Below are 13,998 nucleotides of genomic sequence, written 5' to 3'. Positions count from 1 at the left end.
ATTTTAGGCACATTCCATTAAGTAAATGTATATGTTACTCTTTCCTTTTGACTCTGGGGGGGGGGGGGGGGGGAGGGGATAGTCCAATCCCAACCAGTAATTTAACAGTGTATCTTCCTTTGACAAACACTGTTTTTGTTGAATCTTTGTGATTTTAGAATTAGGAGAACATAGGTTCTGTTCTTAAACCTACAGCTCTACAGCAAACTGGACTGCAAGGGAAAGCAAGATGTGGTCACCAATTTTAATCTACACGATAGCACATAAACAGTTTCACTGTTAAGATGGATTCCTCAATAGAAGTGCAATGAGCTTTGTCTTGAGTGCATATTTTGAACATTTGCCCAATCAGTGAAGATCCCATTAAGTGGCTGTGCCTTGTTAGGCTGCTGCTATATTCAGGATTTTAATTGCTAGTTAGCTCATTCCTAACATTTATGCACTTTGCATTTATCTAGTATGTAGCCAGGCTACATATGTTCTTTTACAAAGCATGAAATTCTGTCTACGGCACTAGGCTGACTGAATAGTTCGGATATAAGAGCTTGATTTATTTCACATTTGTAATTATTTTTCCACTGCTCTCATGGACCCCAGGAAGTAGGGATAACAGTAGACCTACAACCTACATATGGAGACCAAAACAGATAAATGTACTTACCAGCTTCTGCTACAGGATCTTCCACTGCAGGTGCAGGGGCTGCCTCCTCTTCCTCACACAATCCATTCTGATGGTTGTGGGTACTATCAAAATAACTAGTTTGAAGAATACGTTCAACAACATCCTTCAAGGCCTTGTCTGCAAAGGAATTAAACTCTGGTCAAGTATAGACTAAAGATCATATAACTATTTTCCAGGATGATGTCTGTTTCCCCCCCCATCCCTCCCCAAAATCTCAAAACTTCTTTTCCATTTATTGGTAGGCAACATTTACTGTCCAGAATTAGTCTAATGTCACTTTGAATTTAATTATCTACCATGGAATGTCCTCTGGAATTTAACAATCAGAAATTAAAAGCATTTCCTGAGTTGTGCCAGCACTGCATACTGTCTGTTTATACATTAAACCACGGTAATTTAAAGAGCAGCTAACAACTTCAAAGTTATTTTGAAGCAATTCTTCTTCTTGAATCTATGAAAAGCTGAACTTCATTTCTGATTAGATCCTAAGGGGTAAGTATCTTAAAATGTACCATGAAATAAGTTGTTAGACACTGGTAACTCAAGTATATGCAAGATCTCCATGACATCTGCGTACACCCCCCCAGAACCATAGCATAACCCTAGAGTCCTGGAACGACTGCAAAGTCTAGGGTTATGCTACGATTCTGGGGGGTATACATGATGGTGGTCCAGAAGTGCCACTATGGCAGTCAGAGACAGCAGTATCATCTGCAGCACACATCTGGGGAGCGTGCTTCCCCTGAGACAGGGGGAATGCCCCAGCAAGGGGCATAGATCCCATAGGAGGATGTAGTCAGGTCGGGGGGGTTTGACCAATCCACATGCCCTCCCCTGATGGTCCCTTGCCACTTGAGTGCATTTGGTAAATAATCTGCAAACTGAACACTCCTCTTTAATGTAGGCTTTTCCTAGGGCCAGCAAGCCCCACATGTGGGGATCACTCCCCCACACTACAGATGTTTAAACCCTGATGAACACATCACCAGGGAAAGACAAACTACAGGTCATATACACTAAATCTAACACTATATTAAGGGATTGTGAGGTGAAAACGACAGAGCTCCAACCCCAGACACAGGCAGTAAAATGGAAGTGGGGGCACACCGCACAGAGCCAGGGGAGGTGCTAGTCATAAGGCATAAGCACTGCCCCTCTACAGGTATGGCTTAGAAAAGTTTCTTCAGCTTTGGCTGGCGCGCATGCCCACACACCCACCCTAAATGGACTACACAGCTGCATCTACTCAGAGACGAAGAGATGCATCAGCCAGGCCAACTAATCTGCCAATGAGAACTTTTGACATGTGTCCAGTCTTTATCTCACCAACATATTACAACCCATTTGTTGCATGCAAATTAGCTGCAGAAGAATAGTGGCAATTGGTTGGGATACATGGAGTCATTTGACATCAGAGGTAAAAGCTGACCTGAACCTGTCCGTAAGCCTATATCATAACTATATACAATTTTTAATAACTTACCTTTTTACAAAAAAAATTCTTCAAATATAGCATAGACACAAGATTTCTATTACTTTTATATATGGAAGTTTGAAGAATTTTCTTCCGTTAAACTCATTTGGGAGTGAATTTAAGTATGGTAGATGCTAAATTTCTTAAAGAACACAGTTTTCAATCGATTTTATGTCCAACTAATCTACTGAATTTTCAAAAATTTACTTCTGTGCTCAAAAATTAAGTTGTGTAACTTTGGATGATACACTGCATTTTTCATATATAGCAAAGATGTTAAATCCTTGCTTTAAGTACAAAATGGAACTCAGTCTAAAATATGGAGTCACAACAAGCACTTCCCTAATAAGCTGAATGCACTGTAAAGCATACATCTACATATCTTGGGCCCACACAAGAAAATCCTAATAGTATCTAGTTGTCACTTAAAATGCCATGTTTTGTTATAATTACAAGTAATTATTCTTTTGTGCATTATTTGTAATACTGAAAATACTAAAAACAAAACCCTGATTTTAACACCACATTTTCTAAGCGATGAAGAAAATAGAGAACAATTTCAACTGTAGAATAAGCAGCAACTGTAAATGAAAGCATACGCAAAGATTGCTTTTACTTGACAAAATTCTGCTTTACGTACAAAAATATTTTATCTTCCTAAAACTCTAAGTTGTTTTCAACAATTCTTGACAAGGTTAGCACATCCTTATGTCACATTTTCAGCCTAAACTATCTATTTGGTCCAAAATCACAAAGTATAATTATGTCAGAGAATTATTATCTCAACAGCTATAGCAGTTTTCAGAGAAAAGCAACCAACCCTGGAAATATTAAACCCCTTATCCTTTAATGGTTTATCTTATTCACACAAATATACTTCAAAACATCCATTCTGTGAAATATAATTGCTGAGATTCGTTTTAAAACCACACTCCTTTAATTCCTCCAACAGGAAGGTTCATTTCATCTCAAATTAAGCAATATGTTTGGATATATAGCTGTTTTCATAAAACCACATATGTAGATGGATTTACTTACACAAATAAAACAAACCATATCTTGCTAAGAAACCAGATGATATTCTTGCCAGATTTTCCAAAGAGCCGAACTCCCATTTAAGCACCTCAACAGAAGCTGAGGTCGCCTGAAAATTTGGCTACCATTTAAGCATTCCATTTAAAAAAAAAAAAGTCATAACTTGCCTTGTTTAAGGTCTAAAACTAACCAAGTACATATTTAGTTGAAAAATATTCCTTGCATAACCCACAGTTTTCTAGAAAGCAAAAAACTGCTACTAAGCACGATCAGTGACAGAACACTGCTGAAGCAGCAGAAACTGGGGGCCCAGTAAGTGATGAGTAAGGTTGTGTCAGTGCCAAATACAATATGCACTAAGTTAGCATTTCACTGAACTACAGTTACAACATAGCTGAGACTAAGATAATTCAGTCACTATCCTGACAAGCAATTAGCAAAAGATAGCAATTCTGACAGTTAAAACTATAATCACAGGAATTTGTAATGTAACTTTTACTCATATATTTCGTATATTTTTTCCTTGCATTCAATCTTCTATTTTAAACATACTTACACGTAGTTCCACAAACAGGCTTATCCTTCCCTTCCAGTAAGTCCCACAGGTGAATGGATGCTTGTTCATACTGTTCATTCAACCTTCAACAAAAATATTAATTAATTGAAGCATAACATTACTTGACAGGTCTCAAAATTCTTATGCTGAAGATAATTAGAATAAATGCACTGATCAATATTAACATTACAGAGATTACTTAATAGTAAAACTAGCACATTACCTTATCTTCATGTCCCGCTCAGGGTCAACTAGCTTGTAAAACTCATCCAGCATTGTCAGTTCCTCCTCTGTCAGTACAGGGATGCCATTTGAGCCCTGTTTCAGGTCACTGCGCACTTCATCGTCTCCTAACTTGTCCAAAATAAACTGCAGCTCAAGTACAGTCTTTAAACGTTTCTGTTCAGCTTCTTCTCGCATCAACTGCTCCCGGCGGGCTGTCTTCTTTATTGTTTTCTGGATCTGCTCACAAGGAAAGAGGAATGTTAGACTACTTAAGATAGATCATTTTGAGTTGCAGTCTAACTCGATCCAGTACAGAATCTATGTGTCCAGGGAACTGGCTTTTACATGCCACCACAAATACTATATTTTGTTTATATAAAGCAATGATACTCAAGACTGAGGCGCATGATCCACAAGTGGTTCTTTGATATGACTCTTGCAGCTCTTTACAGAACATACTAAAATACTGTGATATAATTAACAGCCAATCAAGATGCTTTTACATTATTAACTGATTGTAGTTGACAAAATACTTGGTCAATCATTTTGCTGTGAGAATTTATCTATCTATCTATACACACACACACACACACAGCCATCATACTGTTTAAACATGAATATATAGTACTATGGTAAATGAATCTATGCATTCACAAAACTGTGGCTCTTTTGGGTAATGCAAATCACTAATTTGGCTCCTGAACCACTGAGATCTGAGTACCACTGCTATCAAGCTACTGGCTCTAATCATAATCAATATAACCATCTTTAAGATTTTACCAAGATATTCTTCATATGTAGTACCAATGAAAGTATACTCCACTAAAAGAGAAAAATAACCGACATTTACCAACATTATAGAAGATCAACTTTAGAGACCTACTGTTGGAATATTATATTATGATCCCCCAACAAATCCACTTGTCTATTCGTATACAGAGTTATAAAAAGTCAGATGGAAAGGGCTGTGCCAGAGCAGTACAGTAATTCAGCTTCAGAAAAGAAAAGGAGCACCGGCGCTCTAGAGAAGGGGAAGAGCAACCCTTCGTCATCAATCTGCATAAGTACTGGTGACAAACAGAATAAAACTTCTGGCTAGTGACCTCAGGGGTTCACACAACAAATTTTTTTGGTGGCCTCAGAGCGTGGCCACCAACTACTGCTGGTCGTGGCTCTGACAATTTTTCCTAAAATACTTTATTTGTTTTTGTTAAAGTTAATTATGCACATACACATGTCCAAACCATTGCAATTTATTTATGTAAGGTTTGGGGGGAGGTGTTGGGGTTTTTTTCCACTCAGTAATAAAAACGTACAGTTGTCTCTATTCTTTACTGGACCTAAACAGAATAGAGAAACAAATAAGGTGCTTTGCACATTCTTGTCTTTGTTGTTGTTTTTCTTTTCTTTTTTTGGTTGCTTTTTTTTTTTGCTGCTGTAGAAAGGTATACTTGTATGTTAACATCACTTTTCACAGCCTCCCAGCTAGCTACTAAGTCTACTGGGAAAAGTGGTATTAAACAAATACAAATATCCCCGTTCACAGCAGATTTACTCAGCCCTTGTAAGCCCAGGGACAAGTTAAGTCCTGGATGAGGTGAGTAGGGAGGCAGCAGGGGCCAGGGACAACTGTGGGGAGAGGGGAGGAGAGAGAAGAAGGGAGAAACCAATTCTATTTCTCCAAGTTACAGAAGGACAATGACTTTGTTCCTTGGCAGATTGTGGGATTCATTTAAAGGGATGCAGCAGGGAGAAGACTTGGTGGCATGGTAGAAAGAAGAACAATTACTTATTTTACAGTAACTGTGGTTCAAGACACGTTGTCCATGTGGGTGAGAAGGTTACTCACCTTGTGCAGTAACTGAGGTTCTTCGAGATGGTTGTCACTGTGGGTGCTCCACTTTAGGTGTCTTGGCGCCCTGTGCTTGTAATCTGAGATTTGTAGTAGCAGTGCCTGGTTGGGCCGCGTATGCGCTGTAGCCATCTCGCGTTTCTCCAAGTGGTTACATAGCAGTGCAAAGCCAACCATCCCCCAGTTCCTTCTCTACCTCAGAAGGTGGCATTAAACTCCAAAGTGTAGGCTGGCGGGGGAGGGGGAAGGGAAATAGTGAAGCACTCACAGGGACAACCATCTCGAAAAACCTCAGTTACTGCACAAGATGAGTAACCTTCTCTTCTTCAAGGAGTGTCCTTGGGGGTGCTCAGCGGAGGGGTTTCGGAGTTGCTTCACTGGACGGTGGATAACACTGAGTCCAAACTGAGTGTCTGCTGCTGATTGTTGTTTTAAAGCATAATGTTTACTGAAAGTATGGGCGGATGCCCAGGTAGCTGCTTTGCAAATGTCAGTGACAGGCCACAGATGTTGATAACGCTCTGGTGGAGTGTGTATGTGTGTGTGTGTGTGTGTGAACTCCAAGTGGAGATTGCAGACTGCTTGTTTGATAGCACAAATGAATACATACAGATATCCATTTGTATAGTCTGTTTTGAGATGGCTTGGCCCTTCGAGCATTCTGTTATGGAAATGAATAGTTGAGATGATTTTCTGAATGTTTTTGTTCTATGACGAAAGCTAATGCTCTGCAAATGTCTAGCGTGTGGAGTGAGGCCTCCCTGTTGTCAGTATGGTGCTTCAGGAAAAATACATGTAAGTAAATGGGCTGATTTAAATGAAAAGGGGTGGAAACCTTGGGTATGAATTTAGGGTGTGGTCATAGGAGTACTTTATCCTTAAAAAAACGTAGCATAAGATGGGTGTGCCATTAGGACACCAAATTCTCCCACCCCATCTTTGCTGATGTGATGGCAATTAGGAAAGCAACCTTCACTGTTAAGTGCAACAAAGCAAGTTGCAAGGGATTCAAATGAGTCTCCCATGAGACTGCATAGAACAAGGTTGAAATCCCACATGGCAGTAGGGTTTCTTAGTGTGTGATAAGTGTTTTCCATGCCTTTAAGGAAGCATTTAGTCATTAGGTGAGCAAAGACAGTGACTGCGTCCACCTTGTCGTGGAAGGAGGTGATGGCTGTCAAATGTAATCTGACTGAGCTGGTGGATAGCCCTGATTTTTTAAGTCCCAGAATCCTCGACTATATACTAGGGCCGACTGTGGAAAAAATCTGCTTGTACTGGCACCAAGTGCCGAATCGTTTCCACCTGTGTGTCTTTCTTGTGCTTAGTATCTGACCGTTCGGTAGAATAACTTTCACTTCCTCGGAACAGTCCTTCTTGACCCCCCATTAGCCATGGAGTAACCAGGCCTTGTGGCGGAGTACTGCGAGGTTGGGGTCACGGACAAGCCCTGCATCCTGTGACAGAAGGTGAAGCACTAAGGGAAGGGTTCGAGGCAGTTTCACTGCCATCTGTCTCAGGTATGGGAACCACGTTCATCCGGGCCACGTGGGTGCAATGAGAACGACCCTGGATTTGTCCTGCCTGATCTTGTGAACAACTCAGCTCAGTAGTGGGATCAGAAGAAAAGCATACATCAGTGGCGCTTCCCATTTTGTGAGGAGAGCATCGCCCAGGGAGAGGTGTCCCAATCCAGCCAAGGAGCAATATTGTGGGCACTTGGCACTCTGAGCTGCTGCAAATAAATCTATGGAACCCCCATAGTTTGAATACGGCTTTGAGAACTCTGGGATCCATCTCCGACTCATGGATTTGTGAGAAATCTCTGCTTAGTTGGTCCACTGTTGTGTTCCGACATCTCAGCAGACAGGATGCCAATATCTCTATGCTCTTGGTGTTGCACCAATTCCAGAGGCGTATTGCCTCTGCACATGGAGGATATGATCGTGCTCCCCCTTGACAATTTATATCGTAAATGCATGGTATATTGTCAGTAAGGATCTTGATAGCATTGTTCTTGATTTAAGGGAGAAAGTGCTTGCATGCATTTCGGACTGCCCTTAGCTCCAAGGATGGACCAGTGGCCATGGATCGATTTGCCACATAAATGCGCCCCCCAACAAACTAGAGAAAAGTGTGTCATGACTGTCATGGTTGGAAATTTTTGTTGGAAAGGGATTCCTGAGCAGACGTTCTGTGGTTGCGTCCACCATGTTAGCGAGTCTTTTACTCTGCAGGGCTTCTGTTGAGAGAATGTGTGTGTGTTATATACATGGTTCGAAGCCAGGCCTGTAAGCATTGCATGTGGAGCCTGGCATATTGTACGACAAACATTGCTGGCGACATGTGCCGCAAGAGTTGTAAATGTGTGGCAGATGTTAGTGAGCTGTCCATCACTGTTGAAATTTAGGTTGACTAGGGTAAGGAAGCACTGTGGGGGTAACATTGCTGTTTCTGTGAGATGGTTGAAGTAGGCTCCTATGGATTCCAACAGTTAGACAGGAACCAGGGTGGACTTTTGTACATTTATTTGTAACCCAAGGTCTGTGAATAGGGTTATCGTGGTTTGCGTGGCATTTAGCACTCCTTGCTGCATTAGTGCCCTTATAAGGCAGTCATTTAAGTATGGAAATATCACTCCTTGTTCGCATAGGTGAGCTGCAACGACAGCGAGAACCTTGGAAAAAACTCTTGAGGCAGCTGACAGGCAGAAGTACACAGTACACAGGCAGGGTAGCACTCTGTATTGGATATGCGGATTCCCTTGGGTGAATCGCACAAATCTTCGGTGTGCCGGGTTAAACTGTAATATGAAAATAAGCGTCCTGGAGGTCAAGGGCAGAGAGACAATCTCCTTTCTCTAATGCCAGAATTACTGCGGATAAGAGTCACCATTTTGAAACGTCATGTTCTCACAAATTTGTTGTGTTTTCCCAAATCCAGGATGGGTCTCCACCTGTCGTTCTTTGTCTGAGCAAGAAAATAAACGGGAATAACCCCCCACCCGTGTTGAGATGATACAGGTTCCACAGCACCCAACTGTACAAGGTGGTTTATTTCCTGTTGTAACAGGTGCTCATGACAGGGGTCCCTGAAGAGGGACGGGGAATGGGAGTGGGTAGGTGGGATAGAAATAAAAGGGATGGAATAACCATTCTGGATAATCTCTAGAACCCATTTGTCTGTTGTGATGGTGTTCCAAACAAGGTAGTATGGTTACAGACTGTCTCCAAGTGAGCAAGAGACTAGATCTGGTTCCAGAATCAGAGAATGTGGAGGTCTCCTGCCCTCGACCACCCCTTCAAAATGATTGTCTGGAAGTAGATGGGTTGAGACATTGAAGGCTGATCTTAGTTCTGCCAATGTCTGGTCTGTCTTTGTTTAAGTCGTTGGTCATTCTGTCTTTGAGGTTGAGAGTATGGGCAGCCTGGCATCTCTGGTTGTAAAACTTGCCTTGTTTCTTTTTGTTTGCAGGTACATATATGCTCAGGGTTTTTAACGTCGCCTGTGAATCCTTTAAGGTGTGTAAGAACACATCAGTTTTATCAGCAAACAATTTTTGACCCTCAAAGGGTAAGTCCTCCACAGTGGATTGGACTTCCCTGGGGAACCTGGAGAGGTGGAGCCAGGATGCACGGCACATGATCATGGATGTATTGATGGACTGTGCTGCCATGTCTGCAGAGTCAAGGGAGGCTGTAGGGCTGTCCTGCCCCTCAGAGATGTTTGCCTTATACTGTTCCTTTTTGCCATCGGGTAAACTTTCAATAAGGTGGTCAATGGATGATTACCTGTTTTGTTCATTCCCTCTGGGGCACCTGGCATTGGCCACTGTCGGAAGACAGGATACTGGGCTAGATGGACCTTTGGTCTAACCCAGTATGGCCATTTTTATGTTAATTCCAACATTTTGCAAAACAGATTATGTGTGTATTTTGCCAGTACGGCCAAATTGGCTATGTGGAACTGGAGTGTGATAGAGTACGCTTTCTGACCAAAAAGGTCTAGCCTTTTCTAGTGCTTATCATGCAGGGTAATTCCGGACTAGTGGTGCTTTTCCCCTTTGGTTGACCACATCCACCACCACCGCGTTTGATGCGGGGTGGGTGAATAAAAACTCAGCCGCTTTTGCTGGCACATAATACTTTTTGTCAAACCTCTTACAGGAGGGAGGGGCTGTGACAGGTGCCTGCCAGATTATTTTTGCAAGGTCCATGATGGCATCATTAATTGGCAGTGCTATCTTTGCTGTTGGGGATGCCTGGAGTATGTCCTGAGCTAGTGAAATGTCCAGAGATTCAGCTATCCTTCTGAAGAGTCTTGAAAAGATTTGTTATCAACCCCCATAGTGGGGGGTGGTAGCATTATTGTTTCATCCGCTGACAAAGATGAGATGTGAGTGGTTGGCAGGGTGTCACCTTCAGCTGTGTCCTCAGGCTCCTCAATCTCTTCTTCTTGTGTCTCTAAGGGTGCTGGGACAGCTGGTGAAGGGGACTGTGTTGTTCTAGACCTCGGTGAGTTAGGGGGCCTGAGGCTTTGGGCCCTATACATAAGGCTCAATGTTTGTCATGGAGATCACAGATTCTGTTATTTTCCGTGACTTCCGCAGTGGCCCATGCAGCTGGCTCAGGAGTCGCCTGAGCAGCTAGGGGAGCCCCTGGGCCAGTCACGCTGGCTGTTGCTGGGGCAGTCTCGGGGCCTCCTGCAGCAGGAGTTTGGGTGTGGGGAGGGGCTCAGGGCTGGGGACTGGGCCCATGCTCACCTGGGGGGGCCCTCCCCAGAAAGGCGACAGGAACTCTCCTCCCTCAGCTCCTAGCTCCATGTGCTGCCTCCACCCACAGGCACTGCCCCCGCAGCTCCCATTGGCCACAGTTCCCAGCCAATGGGAGTTGAAGAACCAGAGCTTCGGGGCGGAGTGGAGGCAGCATATGGAACTAGGAGCTAGAGGTTGCTGCTTCCCAGGAGCCAGGTAGGGAACCTGCCCCAGCCCCGTGGCCCGCCTCCCAAGTTTTAGTAAGAGGTATATAGTAAAAGTCATGGACAGGTCACAAAGTTTCGTTTACTGCCTGTGACCTGTCCATGACTTTTACTAAAAATACCCCTGACTAAAACATAGCCTTACCTATACATTGCCCACGGATACCAGTATGGCCAGTCAGGTGGCAAGGGTATAGGAGGCGGTGTCTAGGGCTGCCCATACCAGCCCCGCATGTCTGTACAAGTTTGGTGCTGAGAGGGTCACGGTTTAGATGAGGAATGGCGAGGAGTATATATTACTTCCTCATCCTCTTCTTCCTCATCGCAGGAGAGAGGAGGGGCTGATCCACAGGGAGTGGTTACCAGCTTTGGTCCTAGTCTCACTGGGGTACCATTAGTACCAAGTAGGGGAGTTCCAGGCACGGAGGCCACTATCAGGCCTGCATGCCTCATGAATTGCTGCGGAACCGCGAGGCTCAGTGCCAGGGACAGCATCATGCACTGACCTGGAATTAGGATCGCAGCTGTTGGTGCCGACAACTTGGAGCTGTGCTGAATAGGTACAGCAGGTGGTGCCATCGTAGTGCTCAGCGCCAAGGTTTGATTTTACTGAGTGCACCTCCATTAGAGCTTGCCCGCATAGGGTCTTCAACTCCTCGGGACATCTGAGTACTGGACGTTCCTCGTGCCTCACTGTCCAGCGCTCTCGGAACCAGGCAGATTTCTCATTTGGCAATCACTTTTTTTAGGCAAGTCTCATTGTCGAGATGAGTGCAACCGCTTTTTGGTAGCCTTCCTAGGAGCAGGCTCCTTAGCAGCTGTTGAAGTAGATCCCTTGTCAGACGCTGCCACTGGCGACCGTTGGCCAGATGGTGTCCTGGACTTGGCATCAGAGGCAGGTTTGATGGATTTCTCCATCATCAGGAGCTTCAGTTGGAGATCCCTGGCCTTCCTTGTCCAGGCAGTCAATTTTCTGCAATGTGGACACTTTGGGGTAATGTCCACTGCCTTGGCGAGAGACACACACTGAGTGTAGTAGTCAGAGACCAGTATGGAAAGTCTGCAAGTCAGGCAGCTTTTAAAGCCAGATGAGCCAGACATGCCTGAGAGCGTGCGAGTCCTTTGGAGAAAGAAGAGGGATAACCCTGTTTTTCTCTCCCCCCCCCCTTTTTTTTATTTAAGGAAATAGTCAAGTACCCACTGGGGAGGAAGGGGTAAAGAGGAAAAGGGAAAGGTTTTTTTTCTTTAAAGAAAGAAATATATAAACTAAAATATAAAAGGCAAAGGAGTAGGGTAGATAACTACACCTAAACTAACCCTATCAGAAACACCACAAACTATTAAGCTTACCTGAGATAAGAAAAGGCACTGCTGTCACTCCGACTCAAGCCAAAGGCGGTAGGGAAGGAAGTGTGGGACGGTTGGCTGCACACCACTATGTAACCGCTCGGAGTGGTGTGAGATAGCTACGGCGCATGCGTGGCCCGCCGGGCACTGCTACTACAAATCTCCGATTACAAGTGCAGGGTGCCAAGTCACCTAAAGTGGAACACCCAAAAGGGACACTCTGCAAAGAACCCCTACCTTCTGGTGGACATGCACCTCACATACAAGAGGAATCTTTTGACCAGCACTCAATTAGGTTTGCACTTGAGCCTTGCATGTTCTCATCATCCCTCCCCCCTAAAAGTATATAGGCAGAGCAGCCCAACTGTCTTTCAGTTCTTTCACCGAAAAACTCAGTAAATATGGACTTTGAAGGAGCTATGTAGGAAAGCAGGTATTGGGATCCATCCAGACAAAACTTCTTGAAGAGCCACAGTATACTGTAAATCTTCTTTGAGTCTCTGGATCCTACTTATGACAGCCAGACCTTTCACAGCCTTATCTAATGCCTCAAATAAATTGAGTGATTTCCCAAACAGTTCTCTTACCTAAACAAAGAATAGCTCTGGAAACAACTAGAGCATGGAGCTGTGCTTCTCCCAGGTGTGTGGTTTGGGGAAGTTGACTGTGTAAATGAAAAGAGATACCATGCTGGTGAGGAACTCAGGGTGAGGTCTCAGTAACACCTTATCCCAGTGAAAAACAGTGTAAGGGGTGTCCGTCATTAGTTCTTGAATTTTGCTAACTATCCTGGCTGAAGTGATAGCCACGAGAAAGGTGATTTTGAGACTCAGATGAAAAAAGCACTTGGATAAGGGTCTAAAAAGAGATTCCACAAGAACTACATTAAAGTCTCAGGACTGAGGAGACTCCCAAATGGGAGCAATAGGTGTGAACCAATCCTTTTAGAACTTTTGAAGCAATGGGATGAGAAAACACTCGATTTAAATGAGAGAGTCATTGTGAAATGGCAGCTAAATGGACCCTGAAAGAACTGATGATGTGGCCCGATAACCTGAGTTGGAGAATATAATCCAAAACCTTGGGAATAGAAGCTTGCAACGGGTCAAAACCTTGTTGTGAAGTTCAGATGGAAAATCTCCTCCATTATGATCTGTACACTGGTCTCATAGGGTATGTCTATACAGCAAAGAAAAACGCACAGCTGGCCTGTGCCAGCTGATTCCCGTTTGCGGGGCTTAGGCTGTGGGACTGTTTCACTGCTGTGTAGACTTCCAGACTCAGACTGAAGCCCAGAATTCTACACAACAATAAAATAGCTCTACAGCCCCAGGCCCCATGAGCCCAAGTCAGCTGGCACTGTCCAGCTGCAGATTTTTCTTTGTTGTGTAGACATACCTATAAAGAGCAGGAGACCTTCTATGGGTATCACTTGGATTTCTATGGAACAATCCATCTGCTCTGCTCAAAGAGTTCGTTGAAGAGATGGGGGATCTGGGTGGGAATTTGTCCTCGATTCCGAGATATTAAATCTGACAGATCAGGAACAAAAGTCAATGGCTGTTTGGACAGATGCAATAAGTCTGGGAGCCAATACTATCTGGCCCAATAAGGGGCTATCAATATCACTCTGGCTGCATCCTGCCTTATCCCCCTTATGACTTTGGGCATCAGGGGTATGGAAGATGACGACCTTGAGACCAAGAGATGAGAATTTACTTGTCAGAGGAGATTCTAGTCATTGTCACCAGAAGAAAGACAGTCCTCAAAAAGAAAGTAAGGAGGATAAATTGAAATGGGGGGAAGGGGGAGGGGGAAGAGGGCGCGGGGGTAGTAAAGAGTGTGATCTA

The 13,998-nt window shown here is 43.8% G+C and overlaps 1 protein-coding gene across 3 annotated transcripts in view; it reads right to left on the bottom strand.

Moving 5' to 3' along the window:
- CAPRIN1 (cell cycle associated protein 1) overlaps nucleotides 1–13,998 on the bottom strand; it is an 81,000-nt gene that overhangs the window by 38,323 nt on the left and 28,679 nt on the right. For all 3 annotated transcript variants that reach the window (XM_084630466.1, XM_084630468.1, XM_084630467.1), the window contains exons 5-7: nucleotides 3,971–4,209; nucleotides 3,748–3,830; nucleotides 662–799 (exon numbers count right to left, since the gene is read on the bottom strand). In XM_084630466.1, coding sequence (XP_084486592.1) covers nucleotides 662–799; nucleotides 3,748–3,830; nucleotides 3,971–4,209 — 460 coding nt within the window. The remainder of the gene's footprint in view (nucleotides 1–661; nucleotides 800–3,747; nucleotides 3,831–3,970; nucleotides 4,210–13,998) is intronic.

This window comes from Lepidochelys olivacea (assembly GCF_965140295.1).
Source record: "Lepidochelys olivacea isolate rLepOli2 genome assembly, chromosome: 6".
Classification (NCBI taxonomy): domain Eukaryota; kingdom Metazoa; phylum Chordata; order Testudines; family Cheloniidae; genus Lepidochelys; species Lepidochelys olivacea.
This window is presented reverse-complemented; position numbering and strand designations above follow the sequence as displayed.